At 36.3% G+C, this 25893-nt stretch overlaps 1 protein-coding gene across 13 annotated transcripts in view; it reads left to right on the top strand.

Moving 5' to 3' along the window:
- Window positions 1-25893, top strand: part of PPP1R9A (protein phosphatase 1 regulatory subunit 9A) — a 362801-nt gene that overhangs the window by 224109 nt on the left and 112799 nt on the right. For all 13 annotated transcript variants that reach the window (XM_045793220.2, XM_045793219.2, XM_087861071.1 and 10 more), the window contains 2 exons: window positions 2438-2558; window positions 24593-24697. In XM_045793220.2, the coding sequence (XP_045649176.1) occupies window positions 2438-2558; window positions 24593-24697 (226 nt within the window). The remainder of the gene's footprint in view (window positions 1-2437; window positions 2559-24592; window positions 24698-25893) is intronic.

Below are 25893 nucleotides of genomic sequence, written 5' to 3'. Positions count from 1 at the left end.
TCTGGACTTCACCCGTGCTTGACACATCCCACAGAAAGCTGTACAGAGATGAAATCAGTCATCTGGTCTCTGTGTTTCGATTGTATTCTTCTTTTAATTGTCTTCCAGTTATCATCTCGTCTTTCAGGCAGTCTGCACTGGAATTGAGGATGGCTCAAGCTATTATCATTTTTTTCTACAATTGGGTTTTCAGCTCTGCAAATCTGAGTGATTTTCCAGTGAGAGCAACAGGGTTGCTAAGGCAGGAAGAAAGATAATTTTACTAAAGCCTGAGTCCAGGCAGGGAAATGCACTTAAAAACGAAGACAAAATTTTCATGCAGGATATTTGCTAGAAGGAACTACTTAATGGCATGATGGTACAGAGAATTCACATTTGAAAGGAGCTCTTTGAGTATGAGAAAGTTTCACTTACAGCCCAATGTTAGCTTGACACATGGTAATTCATAATGAAGAGAAACTCCTGTAAATACAATGAATGTGAACAAGAATTCAGTTAAATGCTGAATATACCAGATTTCATATAGGAGAGAAGCCCTGTGGCATTATTTAATGTGGATGAGTCTACAGTGATCATCTCTTAAACGACACAAGAGCAAACACTCTGGGAGAAACACTTACATGTATGTAAACACTGGGAAGGCTTTGGGTCATCATTCATCCTTTCATCAACATGAATAGATTCCCACACCAGGAAACTCAAGGCATGTGATGAATGTGGGCAAGAGTTCAGCTGTATAGCTAACCTTCTATACACATAGGACAATTCCTGTGGAAGAGAAGAAACTTTGTACATGTGACCAGTGAGGAAGAGACTTCAGCACAAATCTAACTTTTCTTTTCCCAAGAAAACTCATTCTGGGGAAAACCCTAAATGTTGGAAAATTTTTAACCAGAGAAAGCCTCTGGATGAACTTGAGTATCTGTACCAGAGGAACAATGAGAATGAAATAAATACGGGAAACCACATGTGTGCAAACATTCTAAATACAAGGAATGAAAGAACTTCTCCGGTGATGACTTGTGCACTAGTCACCATTAACGTTCTCGTGCTGGAGAGGCACCTATGCCTAAAATCAATGCAGAAGGAAGTACCTTCATCTGGGGATCGCATTGAACGGTTCCTCCAGGGAGAGTACTCTACGAAGCTTTCTTTAGCACACAACTGAGCAAGCAAATCACACTTTTGCCGAATGACATGTTTTTAAACATATGTAGAATACAGATGTAGGATTATAAATTGTACTTAGAAACACTTAAAGCAGCAGTCGGGGACAAGTAGTAATAATCAATGAGATGAACCCTATTCAAAAGGTTACTGATTAAGAATACGTAGTGTATTAACTGTTACTGCTAAAAAGTCTTAAAAGCATCAAGCGTTCTGCTGACTAGATGAGCCAGTTTTCCTTTAGACGACCCTTCACTCTTGATTAGCAAGTGTCTGTTTTTTTATAGAGCTAATACAATATGGTTCCAAAGACTTTGAGGCTATCAGAAAATAACTTTCAAGGTTGACCAAAAAATGTGGAATGTGAAATAATGTGTCTTTTATTTCATTGATGTTAAAATACGTATGTTCATGGAAATATGGATAAACACATTATTGTAAATGAATTTAAAAACGTATTTGTCAGTGTTGTTCACCGGGCAAGGAACATGGAAACAAAAATGGATGCCTGTCAGTAGAGAAGTGGTTGGGTAAGTTATGATACCATCTCACCATGAAATATTATGCAATCATTAGAAGTGATTTAAGGCTATGTAAGTTGATATCCATGAGGTATTATTGAATTATGGAAAGTAAGCTGCAGAGAGAACTAGGTATAATACGATCTTATTTGTATAAAGCAAATAGGAAGGAAAAATAAGCCATTGTATGTAGACACATATACATATATGTATGTATATTTATATTTATGCACATATACATATATATTGTAGTTGTTGATACTTGTATGTGTTTGTATAGTAGGACTGAGGAAAGTACTGAAAGACACATGCCACCTTATTAAACATGAATGGGGATATGAAACAAAATATAGATATATAATCTAATAATCTAATATAGATATTAGATATATTACACATTCATTTAAAATAATATATATGTGTTTTGGTGTGTATGCTTTTGTGTTTAAAATATATTATTTAGAGAAGCTGTGTTTTAAGGCAGATTGATTACTCCGTGATCAAATTATTACTATTTCTTGGGATCACAAATGAATAGCCAACTGCAGTAATAAAATGAGTTTAAACTCACAAGCCCTTCAGGGGGTCATTTAACATCTTTGCTCCCCAGCATAGAAAAAAATACTCTGCCAAGGCAAGTGTGTCATGTAGTCCGTAAAGAACAAAACTAAAAGCAAGAGAGGTCTCACCAGCTAATTGTGGGCTAGTGTAAAACTTAGGTTGTTGTGTTGTTTTTCCCTTTTTCATAGATGAGGATGGACTTGGTATAAGCATTATTGGAATGGGTGTTGGAGCTGATGCCGGACTTGAAAAGCTGGGAATATTTGTCAAGACAGTAACAGAAGGTGGTGCTGCTCAGAGGGATGGCAGGTAAGCTAACTGCTGTCGTTAATAACCAAAATCTTCTAGGAATTTTTTGGGAATTTCTTTCAGTTGTAGCTTTCTTCTTTTGATTTTTTTAGGACAGAATTTTGGAATGTGTCTCAGGTATGGAAAAGGTTAAAACACTTGAATTACTTTCTGATTTGCAGGTAGAATTCCTGCTTTCTTTAGTGTATATTAGGTATTTGCAGGTAGAATTCCTGCTTTCTTTAGTGTATATTGGGTCTACTATCTCTGTCTGTCTACCTTTGGCGCCTTATCGGTTCATCTCTCTGTCTAGTGGGAAATGGGCAGAAACATGGGTGTATATTGTTTCAGAATATGTCCTGTGGAGATCAGCATATAGGTTCACTTCAGAAATATCGAAACAAATGATAGTATTTCTGGCACTTTTGAGAACGACAAAGGTAGAAGGGAAAATAGGAAACCTGATTCCGCGATGATGATGATTCCGGAAATCACGTTTCTCAAAATGTGTTCTGTCTAAAAACACAAGTTCTTGAGTGCCAGCTGAACCTGTGGAATTCAGTCTGTCAGAGGGGCTCCGGTAGTCTTTACTTAAGCATCCGCCCTGGGTAATCTGCGTGCACATCAGCACGTTAGATGATTGTCATTTTATGTCTTAGCTTTCATCATCTCAGGCTGCAAGCATCTTTAAAGGTTTTGGTGAATCCTCATTCTACGTTCCTGCTACATCAGGTTGGGGCTGGAGCAGAGGTTGGCAGTAGAAATAAAAGTAGGTCCGAAAATATGAGTGCCAAACTCAAAGAAATGTCATCTTATTTTTTTTTTTAGGAGCACAGAGTAACTGGCTTTGATTTTTTTCAGGGTTTCAGTACGTATCAGTATGTATGTATGTATGTATTCAGTATGTATCAAGAAATGATAAAGTATGTTGAAAATCATTTGTAAATCTCTGATGGGACAGGAAGTAGCCTTATTTCTTTGTAATCCTAAATACACATACTGATATACATGGATATTTTCCAAGGGGAACTAAATTGATTTATTTAAATAGAAAGCCACACCAGTATCATCTCTTTCCGTGAATTAGGGACCACACCTCAGTCAGGAGCCTTAGCTGTATTCCCGCAGCACTTGAACAGAGTAGGTCTGAAATGAATCTTCTGAGTGAATGTTCACCTGATTGAATGTGTATCACACTTAAAACAAACAAAGTGGGATATTAATATTTTGTGTTAAAAAGTAATTTGTTAACAGTCTTCCCCATCTTCAAGTAGTTAAGGAAATAATCTCTTTACCCTTTCAATGAATTTTATCATGGTAGTAGCAAAAATTTCTCATTATTGATTTAGAAACTTTCTTCCAAGTGAGCTAAAATTTGTTTGTAAAACCTGTGTCATTTCTTTTTAAGTTTCATGAAAAATTTAAAAACTGTTCCGAAATGATAGGAAATACTTCTTATTGTTAGTATTCAAACAAGATGAAATTATTATGAACCATCTCTCTTAAGTTAAATGGGCACGGAGCCAAACAAAAACACAAATTGATTAAAAAACAAAAAGGTAGAAAATTTTGCTTTCAGCACTTAGCCAATTCCCATTGTTCTAAACTCAGACCTATTTGTTTTTCCATCACTCACTTTTCAAATGAGGTTTGCTTTTCATTAGCCTGTTTCCTTATTTGTTGTCCTACGTAGGTTCAGTATTTGCACCGGTAGAAGTTGGCTCTGTCAGCCCCAGTGTCCATTTCCCCAGTCCTTTTAAATGGATGTTTACCTAGGATGGTAATCCTGCTGTTGTTACAATAGATGCTTAATAAATGCCTCAGTGAATATATTCAGGATGGCAATTTGATGAAATGAGCAGAATCTTTGGGAACATGTGACCAGGAGTCTAATTCTGTCCCCTCTACTTACCAGCTGTGAGATATTGAACAAATTAACTTAATTTTCATGTTATCTATATTGCAGGATTGTTGTAAGCATTCAATATGCTTATGTAAATTAAAACCTTCCACAGAGCTGTCTTTGTATGAAACTGTTCTTGAATGAAGTAGGAATGAGCTTGAAATTTATTTAAAAATAGTTATTGTGGGAAGTCTTATGAAAAACTACAGAAAGATGTATAAAATATGTACAGAATCATAAAATTTTAGAGGTTCAGAGGAACTTTAGAGATCTTTAAATTCATACCTTTTATTTTACATGTGTTTAAAAATTGAGGATATATATGTGTATATATAGTCTCATTATTAGACCTATGGCAGTCTTCATATCTTTTAAACTATTATATTATTATTCCCACCATTACTGTTGTGGTCATTATGTTGAACACAATATTTAGATGTTTGTTTAAAATTTATCAGTATAAAAATTACAAAAAGAATGGTTGATTGCTCCCTCCAGTTAATAATTTTTTTTTTAAAAGTTACATCTACTTATGGGCATAGAAGGATATTGTGTTCAGGATGTACAAAGCACATTGATCACTATGATGCCATTCCTCTGCGGATATGTTTTCTGTTTGTTCACCCTTCCCCCACACTCTCTTTTTCTCTTTCTTTCTCTCAAAAAAATGTAGAATTAATACACACGAAAGTATTGAATGGCTCTAGTCTGTGTGAGTTTTTTAAAATTTCAACTAATACGGAATATTGAATTTTTCTGCAGAGAATTTATAATACTTGTATATATATTTTAAATTATAACTAAAGATAATAAAGTTATCATGTGACCTTGGGAAACTTGCTCTTCAGACCTCAGTTGTGGACAAAACTAAAGTTCTGGTTTAGGTGTTCTTTAAAATTCCTTTTAGCTTTAATAGGATAAAGGTCTTTTTTTTTTTTTTTTAACACTTCTAGCTTGCTTTAGGTTTTTGTTTTGTTGGTTTTTTTTTAAATAAAGACACAGAGAGAGAGAGAGAGAGAGAGAGAGAGAGAGAGAGTGTCCGCAAGTAGGGGAGGGGCAGGGGGAGAGGGAGGGAGAAACCTAAGCAGACTCTGTGATGAACGTGGAGCCCGTCGCGGAGCCTGACGCCAGGCTCCATCCTATGACCCTGAGATCGTGACCTGAGCTGAAATCAAGAGTCTGTCCTTAACCGACTGAGCCACCCAGGCGCCCCTTGCTTTAGTTTCTTAACTCTATTTAAGAAAATTATTTCAATTTAATCTCAGATTCAGTCACATTACCTTCAAGGGATGTTAAATAAACAGACTTGCGGACTTACCCAGAACATTTTTTTCTCCCACCTCTCCACTTACTGCCCCCACACAGGAAACCTTTTTTGTTGTGATTGCTTTTACCCCTTCAAAACATCTCATGAACTCACCATGTTTTGAGCACTTTTAAAAATTTGTCATGGGCATTTATCTCCTGTGTCATCCAGAGTGTACTTAAAAAGTTTTGAATCTTCGTTACTTTTTGATATTATGTTCTATATTCGAAATTTTCATTTGTCAAGCTTTTCATGTCTGTCTGTACCATTTCATGTGATGCCCGAAATGTAGGGGTGCTCAATAAATATTTGTTGGAGTGAGTACTTGTGCTTTAATCACTTTCAAAACATTTACTTAGGTCTAACGTTTTTTCTCCCCTCCCGTCCCCCTCCCGTCCCCCTCCCTTCTTTTTCTTTTCTCACCCTCTTTCTCTTTTTTTTTCTCCCTGCCTCAAACAGAGTAGCTTGCAATTTAGCTAAGTGACATGTGTTGATAGCCATTTCCACCATCTGTTTTAGTTTTAAATTTTTTAGTAGAAGATAACTACAAATCATATTAAATAAGATTAATTTTAGTAAAATATTAATTTTATTAAATACATTTTATCTATTAGTAAATATTTTATTAAAATGGAAATAAAAATAATACTTAGTAAAAATATTATTTTATTATAATATTATAATATTAAGAATTATAATATTAACAATAAAACCATTAGCTTTGCGGCCATACGTTTTACGATTGGTACACAGGACATGAGTTATTTCTCCAGTCCTCTTTCATGAATCTATAAAGCAAAATCAACTTTATGGTAACAGTTGGAAGTGCTGCTGGAGTAAGTCCCGCGGATGGTAACTGACCAATGACAGTAATGACGCTGTGCTCCGGAGGCAAACTGAACAGGCATTTGGGATCTGCTTTGTTTCTGGCTCCTGTGTTTCTCAGGTGTTTGCATGTCATCATTTGAGAACACTGTCCTGTTCAGTTTGTTTGAAAAAGTGATCAAATGTGAAATGAGGGCGCGATGTAAGTTTACCTTCATTCAAGCCTTTCAAGGTTTTCATATGATTTTAGTTGTTTTTGACCAGCTTTTGGGTAGCAGCAACACGTCAAACGGATGAAGAGTGTGATTCTGAGCTTCGCCTGCAGCAGACGCTCCCTCGGGCAGGACCCATCTGTGCCCCTGGGGCGCCCTCAAGGCCAGACAACCTCAGTGGAAACTGCTGTTTTCATTGTGTCCGTAGTCGAGGGTTTCCTCTCTGTGCACACACTCCTGTGTCACTCTCCTCATCAAACAGTTCGCTTGTTCACCCCGTTAGAGAGTTGGGATGTTACTGCTTTGATATGGACACATTTTCATATACATCGAAAACTCCGCTCTCTGACATTTCGGGGAAAATTGTGTCGACCGGAGGTCGTTAATGTTGTTCCCCTGGTCTCCCTTTCATTCGGCATTCGTTGCTTTGTTTACATAAGCCCTGTGAGGTAGAGTTTTTGTTTTTGTTTCCCCTTCCCAGATGCATCGTGTCACTAGAGAACTATCCAGTAACGTGAAGCACACCCCGGGATCGTCCAGCTCATGTATGTTTGTGAGCTTACCCCCGTTGCCCCATTGGTTCTGGGTTTTCGATTCCGAGTTGAGGGATATCAGAAATACCGTGGAGGCTGCAGGGCACGAGTTGTACACGGTTGTTCATTAGCACACGAAAACAATGACAGGCTAGCCAGGTACATCCGTCGACTCCGTTCGGTAGGCAGTGTTTCCAGGGAAGAGCAGGCTGTTTCCTGTGTCGGTCTGTAAAACTTGGGGAAAGCCCAGGTTGTCTGTATTCTCTGTGCTCCGGGATGGTCTGGTTCAGAGAGCTGTCTATTTAATTTTTTTTTTTTTTTAAAGATTTTATTTATTTATTTGACAGAGATAGAGACAGCTAGTGAGAGAGGGAACACAAGCAGGGGGAGTGGGAGAGGGAGAAGCAGGCTCCCAGCGGAAGAGCCTGATGTGGGGCTCGATCCCAGAACGCCGGGATCACGCCCTGAGCCGGAGGCAGACGCTTAACGACTGAGCCACCCAGGCGCCCCTGTCTGTTTAATTTTTACCACCAGGACTCATGCCTGGTCTTTTTTGTGCTTCTAATTATGAACCACGTTTCCAGAGATTATCAGTGTTACTATAGGAAAACCTATTTCTCTACCATTGTAACCATTTATGTATTAAATACCCTGCTGGCTTATGATCTGTGGGTTGTAGGCTCAGAGTACGATGGCAATAAACCTGAATTGCTACCCTTTCTTTTTAACCAGTGTTATTCCTCTCATCCGCTGTCCAGTCCTCTTTACGTCTCCTCCTCCTTCTGCTCATTTTTAGTTTCTTGAGTTTGTCTCCACCTTAATCACCACACAGTCTTCCTCTATGAAATGGTAAATTAAAATGCCTCTCAGAATATCAAAATCAATAGAACTCCCCCCCCCTTTTTTAAATTAAAGGTGGTTTTATTTCCTTGGTGTTTTTTAATTGTGTATCAGATTTTCATTTTTTTTTCCTTTAATGAATGTAACACTTTGAAATGAGGACTTTTTAAAATAAATATTCTTTTAATGAAAATAATAATTAAATAGCACTGAGCTCTCTTCATCCCCTTAATGCTGTCTGTATTGAGGCAGGCGGGAAGAATTATGTAGGATCAGGAACCTGCATTTTAATCATGGGCCGCCTCTTCCTCTCGTTGAGCAAATCCGCGCCAAATATCTATTGTCACTGTCCCTGCTGCATGGAGTGCTTTATATAGAGCTTAGGTCATGTCTGTCTTCTCAGGGACCATTGCCAGTGCTCTTCATTCCTTTGTGAGTTCCCTATTCCATCTTGTATTAGTTTCCTTCTCCCTGAGGGACTGCCTTTAACGTTTTATCACCAGGTCTGATGGTGGTGAATTCTTTCAGTTTTGTATGTCTGAAAATGTCTTTTTGTTTTACCTTTGCTTTTTTAAAGATACATTTTTTGTCTGTGTAGAATTTTAGGTTGATGGGTTTTTGTTTGTTTGTTTTTACCTTTTAATATTTTTTCCAGACTTTTTTTTTTATTTTAGGCACATGAGTGCATGAACCAGAAGTATGTGTACACAGATGAATTAAGAAAATTAGAAAGTGCTATCCATATTGTTGTATTTTCTGCTTATTTAAGTGACTTGTATATGAGAAGCATTGTAAAATCTCTGTTGACAAACAGAAGCTCAAACTATGTGTATTAATTCCCTCTGTCGCTTATATTTTTTTGAGACAAAGCCTTTTTTGGCTTTGGGTTATAGATGATAGATCCTTGAGTCCAGAACCTTTAGTTATTTTATTGTTATGCACATATGTGTCTTTAATAAAGAACAAGTGCTACAATGCTTCAGTCTAAAGGAGAACTTTTTAGACTGTTTCCACAGTCACCATGAAATGCTATCCTCAAGTGTCAAATTAGCATATGCTAATTTTAGAAAACATTTAAAAAGTTTTAGTGTAATCTTTGACAGTTTAGAAAATAAAGAAAAATATACAAAAACTAGGGATGTACTGTATGGTGACTAACATAATATAATAAAAAATATTATTATATAAAAAGAATAAGATACCACTCCCTACTCTAAATATTCAGTTGATGTTAGCTTTCATACTATTGTTTTTAAGAAAAGCTTCATTTCCATGCCTGTATGTTTATAGTTCATAGCAGCATTCTTTACAACAGCCAAGATATGGAAGCAGCCCAAGTGTTATTTATAGTAAATATATACTTATTTATATATTTATTATATACATTTATTAAATATATACATATATTTACTATAAATAATATATATATATAAAGAAATATTACTCAACCATCAAAAAGAACGAAATCTTGCCACTTGCAATGATATGGATGGGGCTAGAGTATAATGCTTAGCAAAATAAGTCAGTCAGAGAAAGACAAGTACCATATGATTTCACTCGTATGTGGAATTTAAGAAATAAAACAAGCAAAGGGAAAAGAGAGAGAGAGAAATCAAGAAAAGAGAGAGAGAGAAACCAAGAAATCAAGAAATCAATCAAATCCTAATTACAGAGAACAAACTGATGGTTACCAGAGGGGAGGAGGTGGGGGGATGGGTGAAATAGGTGATGGGGATTAAAGAGTGCACTTGTCCTGATGAGCACAGGATGATGTATGAAGTACTGAATCACTATATTGTACGCCCGAAACTAATATAGCACTGTATGTTAACTGGAATTAAAATTAAAATTTAAAAAAATAATTAAAAAAAATAAAGAAAAATAAAAAGAAGACAATAAAAATTTCATGTAATCCCACCATCTAGAGTTGATCAATACTAAAATTCTGCTGGTGAATTTCCTTCTGGATTTTTTTCTGTGCATATTATTATGCCTTTGTTTACTTACTTAACAAAATTAAGGATCAGCTGAATATATAGCTTTGTGGGGTTTTATACTTTCTATTCATCAAGGTAGTATCTGTTGAGTGCTTACTATATGTCAGGTAGTCTTCTATGCTTTTTATATTTTGTTATTTATTATTGCTAATAACTATGATTAAATATGTATCATTATTATTTCTGTTGTATATGTGAGGACATTTTGGCTCTACTTTAACAGTTGCAGCAAGTAAGTGACAGAGCCTGGCTATAAATCTAGCATATGTGACTTCAGAGCCTATACTTAAATAATACGTTATGTTATATCACATCATTAAACACTTTCCTGCAGCAGAGTCTAAGGGTACATTTTGCTGTTGTATTATATAGAGAAATCATTTACCTATTGTTATGCTAGTATGTTGTTTCAAGGTGGTGATCAGATTAGCATTTTTATATAAAAATCTTTGTGAATATCTCTGATGATTTCTTCGAAATTACTTCCTTGGAGCGGAAATACTGTGTCCAGGTGCATTACATTTTAAATGCTTTAGAAACACATTGCTAAGCTGCCCTTCAGCAAGATTGATCAGTTGGTACCCCTGAGCAGTGTCAGCAGCAGTCTACTGCACCCTCAGCGAGACTGAATATTGTGCTCTGAAATCTTTAATAAACTGATGAGATATTATTTTTAAATTTTAATTTCTCGTTTTTGAGACTCTTAGGATGTTTACTGGACGCCTGTATTTTTTTCCTGTAAATTATTTTCCATGTGTTTGTTTCCTGTTACATGTCTTACAACTGTGCTTTCCTCTGTCCTTTCGGTGCTAGCCTTCAAGGCTACGGCACATGGCCCACACCAACTGCCTTCACTTCTTAACTACATGGAGTTTTCTCTCCCACTCCCCCAATTTGATAACAAAAACAATCAAGTGCAAGACACGGAATTAATGTGCAACTCTAAACTTAAACACAGATTCTGTATTTAGTTTCTACCCTTAATTTTCTGTCAAATTTATTGCTTTGAAAATTATTTACCTAATTCTTGAGACATCCAGTAACTTTTTCTTAGACCTAATCTTCTTAAACTTTTCAGTGCCATATTATAATCACTTCTTTCTAATGAGATCCATGCCCCCTTCCTTGGTTTTGGTTTTTGTTGTTTTTTTGTTGGGGTGTGTTGTGTGTGTGTGTGAGAGAGAGAGAGAAAGCGAGGGAGAGAGAGAGAAAGAGAGAGAGAGAGGGAGACAGCTATGTAGATCCTTTCCCTCTTATTTTTCATTCTGTATTATAACAATGTTTTTCTCTCAAATTAGCTTCTTAAACTCATTTTTATATTCAGTCAGTGAACTGATTTTCTTTTTTTTTTTTTTTTTTTTTAAAGATTTTATTTATTTATTTGACAGAGACAGAGAGAGGCAGTGAGAGAGGGAACACAAGCAGGGGGAGTGGGAGAGGAAGAAGCAGGCTCCCAGCGGAGGAGCCTGATGTGGGGCTCGATCCCATAATGCCAGGATCATGCCCTGAGCCGAAGGCAGACGCTTAACCGCTGTGCCACCCAGGCGCCCCAGTGAACTGATTTTCTTAAACGACTCCATAGAAGTGACTCCCAAGTTCGAACCCCAGTCCTGGTGCATGTAGAATGGAGTCACTTACATCACTTATGTCTTATTTTCATCTCAGATTCAACATATATTGAATTCCTCTTTTCACTTTTTTTCTTCCTTTCCCTTGATCTGAACAACCTGTTTTTTTCTGTGTTGACCCCATTTTTCATTACTGTAGATGTAAAACTTTCCAGTCATCCTCTGTTCTTTCGTTTATTTTACCTATAGACTATCTGACTATATTGCATATTTCTTTCTTTGGAATGTTCCTCAGACTCTTTTTTGTGTTCATTCTTTGAGCCATATCTCTGGATCAAGTCTTTCTCTAATTATGCCGTGGTTTGTGTGGGGTTTCTTTCAGCTGATCTTTCCCAGTTTATCCTTACCTTGTTCCAAGATCATTCTTCTACAATTATCACTTTGTTTGTATGGCCTTTGTGAATAATAGTGTATAGTTGCTCTCCATTTTTTTTCCTTTTCTTGCCAATCAGAGCCGAATGTCTTATTGACTTTGAATACCTGTGTTATGTAAGTGCATATTCAATTGTCTGCTTCAGTCAGGAAGACTACATTATTGTCTGCACTGGTTTCCTTTCCCAACCTCCTCTCACATCTTAGTCAAAATAATAATTACTATAACTACAATGTATTAAGGCCATATAATACGTCAATTACTGTGCAAACCCTTTCCCATACATTTTTCCTAATATTACAACCAGCATGGTAGTTAGAGTAGACCTTCTTTATCTAAACTAAGGATTAATTCTTTCAGGAATTTATAGTTGAAGAAACATAAGGTTTCATAGAAAATGGGATTAAGGGGCACCTGGGTGGCTCAGTCGATTAAGCATCTGACTCTTGATTTTGGCTCAGGTCCTGATCTTGGGCTTGTGAGGTGTAGTCCCACATAGGGCTCTGTGGCTCAGTGGGGAATGGGCTTGTCCCTCTCCCTTCCCCTCTGCCCCTTCCCTCCACTTGCATGTGCACTCTCTCTCAAATAAATGAATAAATAAAATCTTAAAAAATAAAGAAAATGGGATTAAGAAAACTGTGGTTGAGGTAAGTGAATGAAAGCATCTAAATAAACATTTGCTAAAATAAAGCAATCAAAATGTGCTATAAAGAAAGAGATTATCAATTACACATCTTAAAGTTTTGCTATAATAGATACAGTCCCGTTCATTTACATTTAGCATTTTGCATGTTATGTACTTTTCAGTAGGATACCTTTTGCTGACTCCTGTCCAGCATTAGGAAAGTGCTTGTGAATTTGTTTTATCCTCTTGGTGGTGATATGCATGTAAATGGCATTTCCCATCCCCCAGTACTTTTTCCAAGTGTTCATTGCTTTTCCAGTTTTGTAGATTTGGATTTGTTTACCACCAAGGCCCGAGACCCTGTAGCTCAACTCACCAGTCTCCCTTTATTCCTTCTTCACTTTCACTGTGCTTACAGGATTGGTGGGTGGGTCTGGATTTACTTAACCTCAGATTTCTTTCTCTCTTCCCAGTGCTGGTTTGTAGAAACATTCACTCCCAGTCTACTATCGGCTTTCTAGCTCTTTTCTTTTTCTATCTTTCAGTCATTGCTTTTTCTATTTCTCTACATCACACAGATTTAAAAGTACACCTAAAACAGCATGCAAATGGGAAACCGTATTGGGTACTTTCAGTAGATTATCAGTAAGTGAAAACTTTGGGATTGAAATTTAGCTCTAAGCAACTCTAAGACCCAGATCCTTTTCTTATTTCCATACTTCTTTCATACTCTTCGTCCTACCCAAAATAGTATTTTTCTCAGCATTTTGTTCAAGGCTAACCTTAGAGTCCAGGTCATTGTTGAAACCATTCAGATGTCACTGGTGGAGCCCAGCCGAAGGCTTGGCCTCTGTACACTTGAATGTAATAGTCTGTAGCACATGCATTTATGTTTATGTGTTTGTCATCATGTCATGTATAGTGACTGAATCCTTGGATTTATGGTTAAGTCATTAAGAGCAGGGACTACAGTTATATTTCTGGTGTCTTCTATGGCAATATGCTGGTACTAGACTTTTGATAAGCACGTAGGCCCATGTATGAATGGATTGATACCACTTCTAAGATTCAGTCTTTTGGGAGCAAATTTCCTTATGACTTTAGTTTTTAATGTTTGATCTGTTACTCTTTCTAAAGGTAATTTCCAGTAATCTCTAGTCTTTGTGAGGGTCACATTTCCATTACTTTTTGTTTGTTTATTTTGATAGCATCTTAGACTATAGCTGATGACTTTTCTTGGCTTACTTGCAAAAACACCGTGACTTCATTGTGAATCCATCTATTTGCAGTTTTTTCTTTGCTCTGGTTCCACTTGACCCTCACCTCACAATAGCCCTCCCATGTTAATATCAACTTATTTTATCCATACCTTTCTTAACACACTTATTGTAATGTTTCACACTCTGTGTCTCTAGTTCCTGCAACATACAGACATACCGCTATACTTCTGTAAATATTTGTGTGTGTGTGTGTGTGTGTGTGTGTGTGTATGATATTCTGAAACAGGAATCATACTTCATTCAAATTTATATCCCAATGACTCACTGTTTTTGGACTACAGTTGGATTGACTCACTCTTGCTAAATTACTGACTGAATGAATCAGTCAAATCAATGAAGCAAGCATATTATTTTCTCTACTTATATTTTTGCAGCACTTTTCTATCTTCCTTCTGATTAGAGTACTTAGAAATGTCCCTCTAATTGTATTTGTTTCATTGCATTTTGTCTAAATTATCCTGTACAAAGATGTGTATTTTCAGAAATTTCTTTGACCTTGCTTGTACTTCCTTTATTCTTGTCCATTAAGACAATCATCACCCTCATTTTCTTTCAACTCTGATTACTCTGTCTATTATCAATGTAAAAACCTATATTTTGCTTTTACTTTTATTTCCTCCCCAGTAAATGCTAGCCCTGTATGTATTGGCTTACAGAGAAAACCCGTTTTAGAAGTTTTCTGTCCTGTTTAGTAGTTCCCTTGCTCATCCTTAAACTTACATCTTTTCTTAAAATGTCTACCTTCTCAAATGCTCTTGCCCGATTAAAGTCACCTTACCATCTTTTCATTTTATAAAAGCATAACAATGACGTTCCTTTTGAGAGTTTGAGCTTTTCAGCTTTACTTCCCCCCACCCCCCGGAAGGCCAACTGTGTTCATCTTTAAAATTCTATAATTCAACTTTAATTTGGCTTTTCAGAATACAAAGTATATTTTCAGTTAAATAGTTGAAAGATAAAGAATTCCTTCTTGCCTCTATCTTCGATAGATACTGGTAAATCCGGCTCTTGAACTGCCATGAAAGTTCCTTGGAGGGCTGCCATGCGTTTACAGGCACAGTCACTGGTCACTCAGAAACATTGAGGAACTGTTGCTGTCAAAGCATGTGTTGAGCATATATTGCTTCCATAGCATTCCATTTGATTTTTTGGTAAAGGTTAGGAAGAAATAAAGTCGTAATTTTGGCCATTAAAGTAGTTTAGAATCAACTTAAAACGCAACGTCCCCACCCCCAACACATCCCTACACAACAAAATAACTTTTATAAAGCAACACAAGGAAATGTTAAATTATATTACACAAATTATGTGTACCAGAGGCACAAAGAAAGCTTAAAAAATGCTACTAAGATTAAGTAACATTTAATCAGGAAAGATGTTTTCTAGGTAGTCTCTGAGAAAAAGTACTTAAATGACAACTGGCCAAGAGAAGATATTGTCACAGAAAAGAGATTGGCATAAATCAAATGATGGAAAGGGAACCAATAATTCCAGTGGGCATTTTTTTTTTAAGACATTGATTAGCTGATTTCAAAATGCATGTGTAAATGCAAGGGACCTAGAATAAAAATTCTGAAAAAGAATAAAATTAGAGGACTGACCTTACCTGATTTTATAAGACTTACTATAAAGCCTCAGTAACCAAGACTATGTGATATTGGTATAAAAATAGAAATATATGGAATAGAATAGAAAGTAAGGAATAGATGGAGACATATATAGTCAGTCGACTTTCAGTAAAAGTGCCATGATAACTCAGTGCTAAAATGTACAGTCTTTTCAACAAACAGCAGTGAAAAAATTAGCTGTCCATATGAGGAAAAAAACATTGAGCCACAAATGTTACCACACCATAATTAATTAACTTTAATCAAAATTATTCATAGGTCTAGACATAAGAGTTCAAACTGTGAGACCTGATAAGAGTTCCAACTGTGAGACCTGTAAAAGAATGCATGGACGAAAATCTTTGTATCATCACATTAAATGAAGGTTTCTGAGACAGCTAACAAAAGCTCAGACCATCAAGGAAAAAACTGGCAAATTGAATTTCATTAAAATCACAACTTTTTTACTTTGAGAGACACAGTTACAAAATGAATAGAGAAGCTATAAGCAAGGAGAAAATATTTGCAAAACAGGCACACAGAATATGAAGAACATTTGCAAGTGAATAACAGCAACCCAATTTTAAAAATTAAGGACGAAAGATTTGACAGCCATTTCACAGAGAAGAATATAGGAATGGCCAGTGGCATGTGAAAATATGTTCAACACCATTAGTCATTAGTGAATGCAAATTAAAACTGCATTGAGATACCACCACACACCTAATAGAATGGCTAACAACGAGAACACTGACAATATAAAATGTTGGCAAGGATGCTGAGAAAGGGAACCTTCATACATGGTTGTGGGAATATGAAATTTTACTGCCACTTAAAACAACAGTGTGGCAGTTCTTTTAAAGTTAAACAGATTCTTACCTTTCAAGTGAGCAGTTATGCTCTTTGGTATTTTCCAAGAGAAATGAAAGCATGTATTTATGTAAAAGCTTGTTTGTGAATGGCACCTTTATTTCTACTAGACGAAATCAGGAAATAGCTCAACTGTCTCTCCTGTGTTTTACTCCATATCTCCTAGATGAGAATTTCAGAGGAGGTGCAACTCCAGGAATCTATAATTTTCCAAGTTGCTCCATTTTATTCTGTTGCAGCCAGGCAGCTTGGGAACTAGTGCCCTAGACTATCCTATCCAGTATGGTAGGGCCACTACTAGTTATCATACTTTCATGCCAATTCAAAAACTGCACCTCGTACAGAAGTGCCACCTTATGGGTGCATGGCTTGACGGCCAGATGAGGGCTGAATTTCAACTCTTCCAACTCCCTCAAGTGGGAGCCCTCGTTCAGTTTTATGTCTTTTACATAAAGGAAAATATAGAACAAATAACACAAAGCTATGACTCACAACCTCATCGTGAGGAAAGTTAATCTGGCAGAGTGTTTAAGCTACATGAGTCTGGAGTTGGCTAAAGCACTTGATTGGTTTTTTGTTTCTAAGACAAGTCTATAATGTTACCACCACAATGCCTCCTTAGACCTAGAGGAAAATTAGAAAGAGGCTATATTGGCAAAAAGTATGAGAGACTGTTCAGATGGTTAAGAAGCTCCGAGCAAACTCGGTGTTCTCCCTACTTTGTGGAAGGAAGAGTAGGAATGAGAGTAGGCGGAGATGGTTGTGGACGTATCCATCTTTCCACTTAAGGGGAGTAGAGAGTAAACTAGAGAACTAAAGAGGGGCAGGCTTTTCCAAAGTCCTGAGAAGAATGATTAGCAAAAGAAGAAAGTGAGGACACCTGAGTGGCTCAGTTGGTTAAGCATCTGCCTTTGGATCAGGTTATGATCCCAGGGTCCTGGGATTGAGTCCCACGTTGGGCTCCCTGCTCTTTGGGGAGTCTGCTTCTCCCGAGTTGGGCTCCCTTCTCTTTGGGGAGTCTGCTTCTCCCGAGTTGGGCTCCCTGCTCTTTGGGGAGTCTGCTTCTCCCGAGTTGGGCTCCCTGCTCTTTGGGGAGTCTGCTTCTCCCTCTGCCCTCCTTGCACTCATTCTCTCAATCTCTCTCTCTCTCTCTCTGTCTCAAATAAGTAAATAAAATCTTTAAGAAAAAAAAAAAAGGAGAGAAAAAAGTGATCCTGGACCTGCTGTATGGGAGAACAGAGTTGTGTCTCTCAACCACATAGATCAAATGGGAAACATATGCTGTATACTAGAATTTTTAATTCACTGTAAGATTTAATCCGTTTATTAATATTTGAGGAGCCCACCCTCTAGCCCAATAGCCAACCAAAGATTCTTAAACTTGAGCACTGTTCCTCTTTCTTATAGGTACAAGTACTCCAGTCTTGTGCATGGTGAAGGGTGGAGGCAGATGGGGACAAATGATAAAAGTTTAAATGTCAAGAAGGATAATGTGGGATAAAAATGTCAAAATTAGGTTAAGACCTAATGCTGAAGAAACTTGATAGCTACACTAAGCGATTTAGAAATATATTTTATGGGAATGACAAAGCTGGTGGTATTTTGGATAAAGTTGTTCTTTAAGATGAATTTTTAACATTTTTTTTGAAATATAATTCACATACCATAGAGTTTACTTACTTAATTATAGAATTCATTGGTTTCCAGAATATTCAAGATGTGTGTAACCAATTAATTTTAGCACATTTTGATCACTCCAGAAGGAAACCCCATATCCATTAACAATCATTTTCCTTTTCTCCCAACTGCTCCCTCTTCCCCGGCTTTAGGCACTAATATACTTTCTGTCTGTAGAGATTTGCCTTTTCTGGACATTTCGTACAAATGGCATCATACAATATGTGGTCTTTTGTGACTGGCTTTGTTTCAGTAGCAGAATGTTTTCAAGGTTCATCCATGTGGTAGCATGTATCACGTTTCATTCCTTTTTATTTCCAAATAATGTTCTATTGAATGGATATATCACATTTTGTTTATTCTGACATCAGCTGGTGGATATTTGGGTGTTTCTACTTCTTGGCTGTGATGAATAATGCTGCTCGTGTACAAATTTTTGTGTGGACATGTTTTCATTTTTCTTGGTATATACCTAACAGTGGAATTTCTGGGTCATGTGGTAACTTTATGTTCAACCTTTTGAGAAACTGCTGGATGGTTTTCCAAAGTAGCTGCACCATGTTATATTGCCTCTGGTAATGTATGAAGGTTACAATTTCTCCACATCCTTATGAACACTTGTTATTATCTGTCTTTTGATCATAACCATCTCCAAGTGGATGTGAAGAGGTATCTTATTTTAGTTTTGATTTGTATTTCCCTGATGGCTGTTGATATCGAGCATCTTTCCCGTGTGCTTCTTGGCCATTTGGGTACCTTCTTTGGTGATTGAGATCCTTTGCTTACTTTTTTTTCTCTTAAGGTATAATTGACATATAACATTATATTAGTTTCAGGTGTACAACATAATGGTTTATATACATTGTGAAATGATCATCATGGTAAGTCTAATTAACATTCATCGCCATACATAGTTACAATTTTTTTTTCCTTGTGATGAGGACTTTGAAGATATAGTCACATAGCATCTTTCAAATATGCAGTACAGTGTTATTAACTACAGTCACCATGCTGTAGATTACATCCCCTGACTGATTTATTTTGTAGCTGGAGGTTTGTACCTTTTGACCCCCTTCATTCATTCTGTTCATCCTCCACCCCCCTACTCTCTGGCAACCACCAGTCTGTTCTTTGTGTCTGTGAGCCTTAGTTTTCGGTTTGTTTGTTCTGGTTTTTAGATTCTTCATATAAGTGAGATCATACATTATCTGTCTGTCTTTGACTTAGTTTTAAAATGGATTGTTTGTCTCTTTGTAATTGGGTTGTAACTATCTTTATAATACTATAGATACAAGCCCCATATCAGATGTATGGTATATAAATGTTTTCTCCCAGTCTGTGAGTTATTGCATATTAAAACAAGGATGAGATACCATTACACCTATTAGAATGTCCAAAATCCTAAACACTGACAACACCAAATGTTGGTGAGGATATGAAGTAAAAGGAGCTCTCATTCATAATTTTGTGCTGTCATCATTTCAAGCTTTTTACAAATTGCAAATGGCTTCTTAACTGTCTTCCTGATTTTAATCTTTCCCTTCTTCAGTCTCTTCTCCTCCTTACCCCTCATGGAGGAACGTAATAGCAGTTTTCAAATATATGAAGGGCTATCATGGAAATAGGAATTGACTCACTCTGTGTAACTCTTAGTAGAAGAACTATACTCTTTTCTTCTAAATTATATTATGAATAAGTCCTTCAAGACTGAAGCAGCTCATTTTATATCTTCTTTTTGGCTTCAGATGGTATAAACCAAGGCAAACAAAAATCACTTCTTCAAAGCTTCTTCAACTTGCTATACACACTTCAGTTTTGATCTTCATTATATTCTCTCATATCCTAGAACAGGCTGATACTGTAGGGCTAACCTACTGTCCTTTCTCTCTCTCAAAAAAAAAAAAAAAATTTTTGTCCCATTACCTCACCTACACAATTGTACTTTTTTCTGTCCCTGCTGCTGCTAGCATCGTCTCAGTTACCCATATTACACTTAATTTACAGTTTACTTAACCAACTTCTAGTTACCAACCTTTGCAGGTAGATGGGGACTTGATGATGGTTGTCTGTCATGCACAAGAAATACCAGACTAGCAGCTACCATTTTCTGCGGCCACACACACCATTTTTACATCTTCTTAAAGCGCAAAGATAAACACATTCCTTAACATGATGCAAAGCTGGAGTAACTTTTTAACATTTTAATATAAGCAGAGGTGTATATAATAAAAGCTATGCTTTATGACCAAGGTTTTAGAGATAACTAAGAATCTTGGAAATCATGTTTAAGCTGACACTCTGTAAAACATAATTCCCATCGATATAAAAGTTTGTCAGAATTATGATTCAGTTTATTTAAACACAATTTAATTTTCTTATGCTTTTGAAGCTTTAGGTAAGGATACTGTTAATTTGATCAGTATCCATATCAGGATATTAGGAAGTTCTCTTCATTTGGAAAATACAAACCCATACCTTTACAAAATTGTGGAGAAAACCTAAGTATGTATTTTAAACCAAAATTATTAAATTACTCTTATTTGTTTAAAGATTCACTTTATTATGTGAACTGGGCTTTCTCTAAAACTATTTCTGAGCTTCTAGCGGAATCTCTAAGAAGGATTTTTTCCTTAAATGTCTAGCACATTTAAAGTTTTCATTAGATACTAGAATATAAGATTTATGAAAGCGCTTACTATTTTCTGTGAACCGGATTATCACTCCTTTAAAATCCAAGACTTTATACTTTAACTTAATACCCGTCTACGTTAGGAACATATTTCATGCATACACAGTGAGAGAGAACGGCTTTTCTCCGTTACAGCAACACAGAGACTTTGTCGCTTCAGTTCTGCAACCTCGGAAACAGCTTTAAGTAATCAAAGAAACACAAAAACTCACCAGTCAAGATTTCAAAGGGCTATTTTCTTTTCTAGTGTTCAGGAAATTTTTTATGAAATAGTTTAAGCCCACAAATAGACAAAGAAATATTAAAGGATAGTAACTCAGGTTTTTTTTAATCATCTCTCACATGAGAGATAACAGATCCCTGTAATCCCAATAGCCGTCTCGAATGGTCAGAGTATCAAATTACACTCCTCCTCATTGCTGCTCCCAGTGGAGAATTACTTGTCATCGTTGTGTAGAGCAAACTAGATCCAGAACCAAAATGGACAAAACCAGAAAAAAATTCAAAAGTACTACATTCGGCAAAAACCATGTTAACAAAGGTAGTGCTCTGTTGCTGCTTAGCATCCGCCTGGGACCAAGCCCTTACGCCTGGGCCTAAGCAGCCCGCCGTGTGTATTTCCGTGGTAACAGCTGCATGGGCTTTGTGAAACCACGGCAGCATCTTGGTGGTCGCTCCAAAGCTGTTGGAGGCTAATATGCAGAGAGTTAAAAAAATGACTTTCATACATACAAAATGAACGTGGATTAGACTTTACTTAACTCACTAATTAATGAAAGAACCAGTGAGGTGTGGTAAATGTGATTCAGGGGACATTTTAGAAGTACGTAGTTAAAGGCAAGTTAATAAAGTAGTATTAGAATAACATTGCTAAGTTAGATAGAAAACTAGTTAGTATTCTACAGGGAAATAAACCAGGGCCTATGGGATTATCTTTTCTAACAGAAGGAAAGTATCTGAATTTATTCAGGACAGAAAAATCTGCAAATTAACATGCAACTTAAGTATATCCAGGATTTTAATCAATTTTAAACAGTGGATCGATGAAAATACATTCCCCCAAATTATCCTTGGTTGGACCTGTTAAATAATGTACCAAAATCATATTGAAAAGATAAGTTGCTCTCCTTTTTATTCTTATTTTCAAGCTTTCAATAGCTTTTCTGAACACATGGCAACAACATATGATATACCCAGCACTTGTCCAGAGTAATTATAGTGGCACAAGGTTTATTGATTGGAAGTGTTAGTATGATAAAGATGTCAGTTTTCCCCAAACTAATCTTAAAAATCAGTATGATTTTATTAAAATTTTAATGAGTGCTTTTATAGAACTTGGCAAGTAAGTCCAAAGCTAATTATGAAGAGAAAAAGCTCACGAAGAGCTCAGAAAAATTTGAGGACAATGAAAAAGGTGGAGGGAATTATCCTATGAAATGTCAAAACTAATTATGAAGCGGTAGAGTGTGCAGAGATAGACAGACAGACAAGTAGAAACTATGGAAAACCCAGAACATGTTGATGCACGTTTGGAACCCTGACGGATGCAGCACTGCAAACCAGTGGAGGAAAAGTAAACTCTTATTAAATGTTATTAAGGCATTTGTTTGTAATGCTTGGAAAACATAAAAATAGATTGCTAACACATTATTATAATAAAAAATAATTTCCAGGTCGATAACTACCTGGCAGAATGGCAAAATGTTAAAACTTTTAGAAGACAATATAGAACGTTGTTATAACCTTGAGGCAGAAAGGGGTTCCTGAAACAAAACACAGAACTACCTGATACAAAGCTGAAATTACAAATGTAATTATATTTTTAAAAATTATTTTCCTCAAAATCACGATTTTTCAAAGAAATGTGAGAAGACAAGCCACAGATTGGGACAAAGGTATATGCAACATATTTAATTGAGAAAGTGTTAGTATACAGGATGGATAAGGACATCTTCAATAAACCAATAAGAAAAAAGACACCCAACCCAACAACATCAACAAAAATGGGTAAAAGACATGATCTAACAGTTTGCAGAAGACAAATAAATGTTCGACCACGCTAGTAGTCAGGTAAATGCAATTAAAATCACAGTGTGATGTCTGTTTACACTTAGAAGATCCCCACTATTGAAAGGGTCAGAACATACCAAGTAGTGGTGAGAGTGTGGGAAGTCAGAACCTTTCATTCAGTGCTGTTGAGAATGTGCATTGGCATACGCATTTTGAAGTAAAATTTGTGCATTTGTTTATGTTGAAAAGGCATATGTGTTCTTTGATTGAGGAATTCTGTTTCTAGGTATATATCATGGAGAAGCATATACATGTGTAAGGAGACCCATATGAGCAGTATTCATAATGGCTAAAGTGGACAACAGTACAATTGTCCATCTGCAAATAATGGATGGATGTATTTTGATATATTCAGAGAAGATATATTTACATGGTTGTTAAAATGACCTAGTAGAATGGTATTTATAACTGTGGATAAATCTCATATATAACGTTGAGTGAAGCAAACTAAATTGTGGAATGAGAGGCACACTTCATAATGTTCGAAAACTGCAAATATACACATATTGTGCATATTCACATATGCATATTATTTCCACTTCAAAACATCCGTAGGAAGACTGAGCATCAAAATTAGTATGATTGTTACCTCTTTGGAAGCAGCAAAGGGACTAGAATAAGAGGTCAATAATAAAGGGACTTAAGCTTTTCTGGAATACATTTCTTTAGAAAAAAATCTGACTCAAATATTGCACAGTGCTGAGATTTGATAAAGTTGGGTGTTTGGCACATGGGTGTTTATTACCTAATTCCCTCTGAATTTCTCCATGAATGAAACACTCTGGGGGTGGGGGAGAAATACTTCCTTTTGAGGAATAAAAAAAAATGGTATGTATAGGGGCGCCTGGGTAGCGCAGTCGTTAAGCCTCTGCCTTCGGCTCAGGGCGTGATCCCAGCGTTCCGGGATCGAGCCCCACATTCGGCTCCCTGCTCCGCTGGGAGCCTGCTTCTTCCTCTCCCACTCCCCTGCTGTGTTCCCTCTCTCGCTGGCTATCTCTCTGCCACATAAATAAATAAAATCTTTTTAAAAAAATGGTATGTATAAAACATTTCTATAAATTTAAAAGCATTAAACAACACTAATACTGTAAATTGCTCCTAAACATAAATAAATATATGCATTTGTATACGTGTGTGCACACATACACATACAGACAGTCACGAGCATTATCTATTTCAAGCGTACAACTTGAATAGGAAGGATTCCCTGCAATTCCTGATGATGTTTTTTCCTTGAAGAGGAGAATTGGAAAGCAGAACTAGGGGTGAGGCCCGCAGCACATTTCAGCTGGATCTGTTATGGTTTATATAATTTATTAAGGACAAAAAATGATAAGTATGTCATACATTAGCAGTTACCAATTCTTTGTGATAGGAATATGAATATTGGGTAAACTGAATCTCTCCATTTAATATCGTTTTTCAAAACAATCTGTTTTTCAAAACAATTTTTTAAAAACGTTAGGCATTTGACTAACATTGGGAGCTTGTGGATAAAAGACACATTTTGGGTCAATAAGAGTATCATAAAAATCAAGTATTTTGTCAACTCATGTATTGAAAATGGTAATGTACTATCAGAAAAGTTAATTGTGGCTCATTTTTCTCCTCTTCCCAAAGAATACAAGTCAATGACCAGATTGTGGAAGTGGATGGAATCAGCTTGGTGGGTGTCACACAGAATTTTGCTGCAACAGTTCTCAGAAACACCAAGGGCAATGTCAGGTAAATATGTTGCTTTGGATATGTATAATTTCATTACTTAACATTTTGTTGAATTTTAGTTTTCTTGAATTGTACCTATAGTTGTATGTAATTACAATGAAGATTTTATCTAAATACTTAACACTTGCCTTAGTTTTTAATGTTTCCTTCTTTATTGTAATTAGTTTATGCAAATGCAATATAAGACCAAACATTACGGTATTTTAGAATGACATGAAGATATGAAGTGTACAGTGTGACTCAGTATGGTTAATTACTGAGCTATGTTAGTGTGCCTAACTGCATAAAATTTCTCCTTAAGTCCTCAACAAATACGAATTTAGACTCTAAATCCTTTTAATAAAACTAGTTATACAGTAAATTGAAATTGAAATGATTATACATATATCCAGTGATACATATTTATAGATAAACTGGCTAAATTATTTGAGGTTAATACATGCATATAAAAAAATTCTTTATAGGCTTTATAGAACTAATCTTGGCAAACTGTAACTTTGCCAACTTAATAGGACAGACGGTACATTCTTTTGGACCTTGAAATATATATCCTGTCCTGGGGGTTCTGAAAATTGTAGCTTAGAAAACAGATAAGAAAGTAGTTTTGAGCCAACTAAGGTCAAGGTTTGAAATCCATTTTATTTGGTCATAGGGTATTTATTTTTAAATATTGTGTTGCTTATGTCTTAATATTTTTCCATCAATCCTATGAAGGAACACGTAGGGGACATTATTGAGTATGCGCAATTATCAGAATGTTTTAGTGTTATCATCAGAATGTAACGGCCAGTATTCTGAAATATCAATGAGTTAATATTGCTGCAAAGAGGGTAACATGAAGATTTTATTGCAGCGTGTTTTATGTTGCACAAACATGGGTTTAAGTTTTAGAATTTAGACTTTTTCAGTTGGAAAATACCCTTTAATGCTGAAGGAAATGTTTAAGGAATACAACATCAGTGACTTTTATGGGTGCTCTGTTGATGATTCAAGACTACCCATAGTCCTGAGAAAAGTAAGTGAAATAATTGGAAAAAGCACAGAAAAAACTGTCTGATGCTCTCTTAGAGCTGCGTGGGTGGGCTCCCTCAGGAAATGTGACTGTCTTTCTGCAGATTGCTCTCTGTTCTTGAGACAGCACTTTCCTCTGTCAGTAGAGAGCTTGGTTTTAAAGCTGCCTGTTAGGCTTTGAAGTG

This window comes from Ursus americanus, chromosome 3 (assembly GCF_024610735.1).
Source record: "Ursus americanus isolate L20-20 chromosome 3, mUrsAme1.1.p, whole genome shotgun sequence".
Classification (NCBI taxonomy): domain Eukaryota; kingdom Metazoa; phylum Chordata; class Mammalia; order Carnivora; family Ursidae; genus Ursus; species Ursus americanus.
Note: the sequence above shows the minus strand (reverse complement) of the source record. Positions and strands in the feature narration are given on the sequence as shown.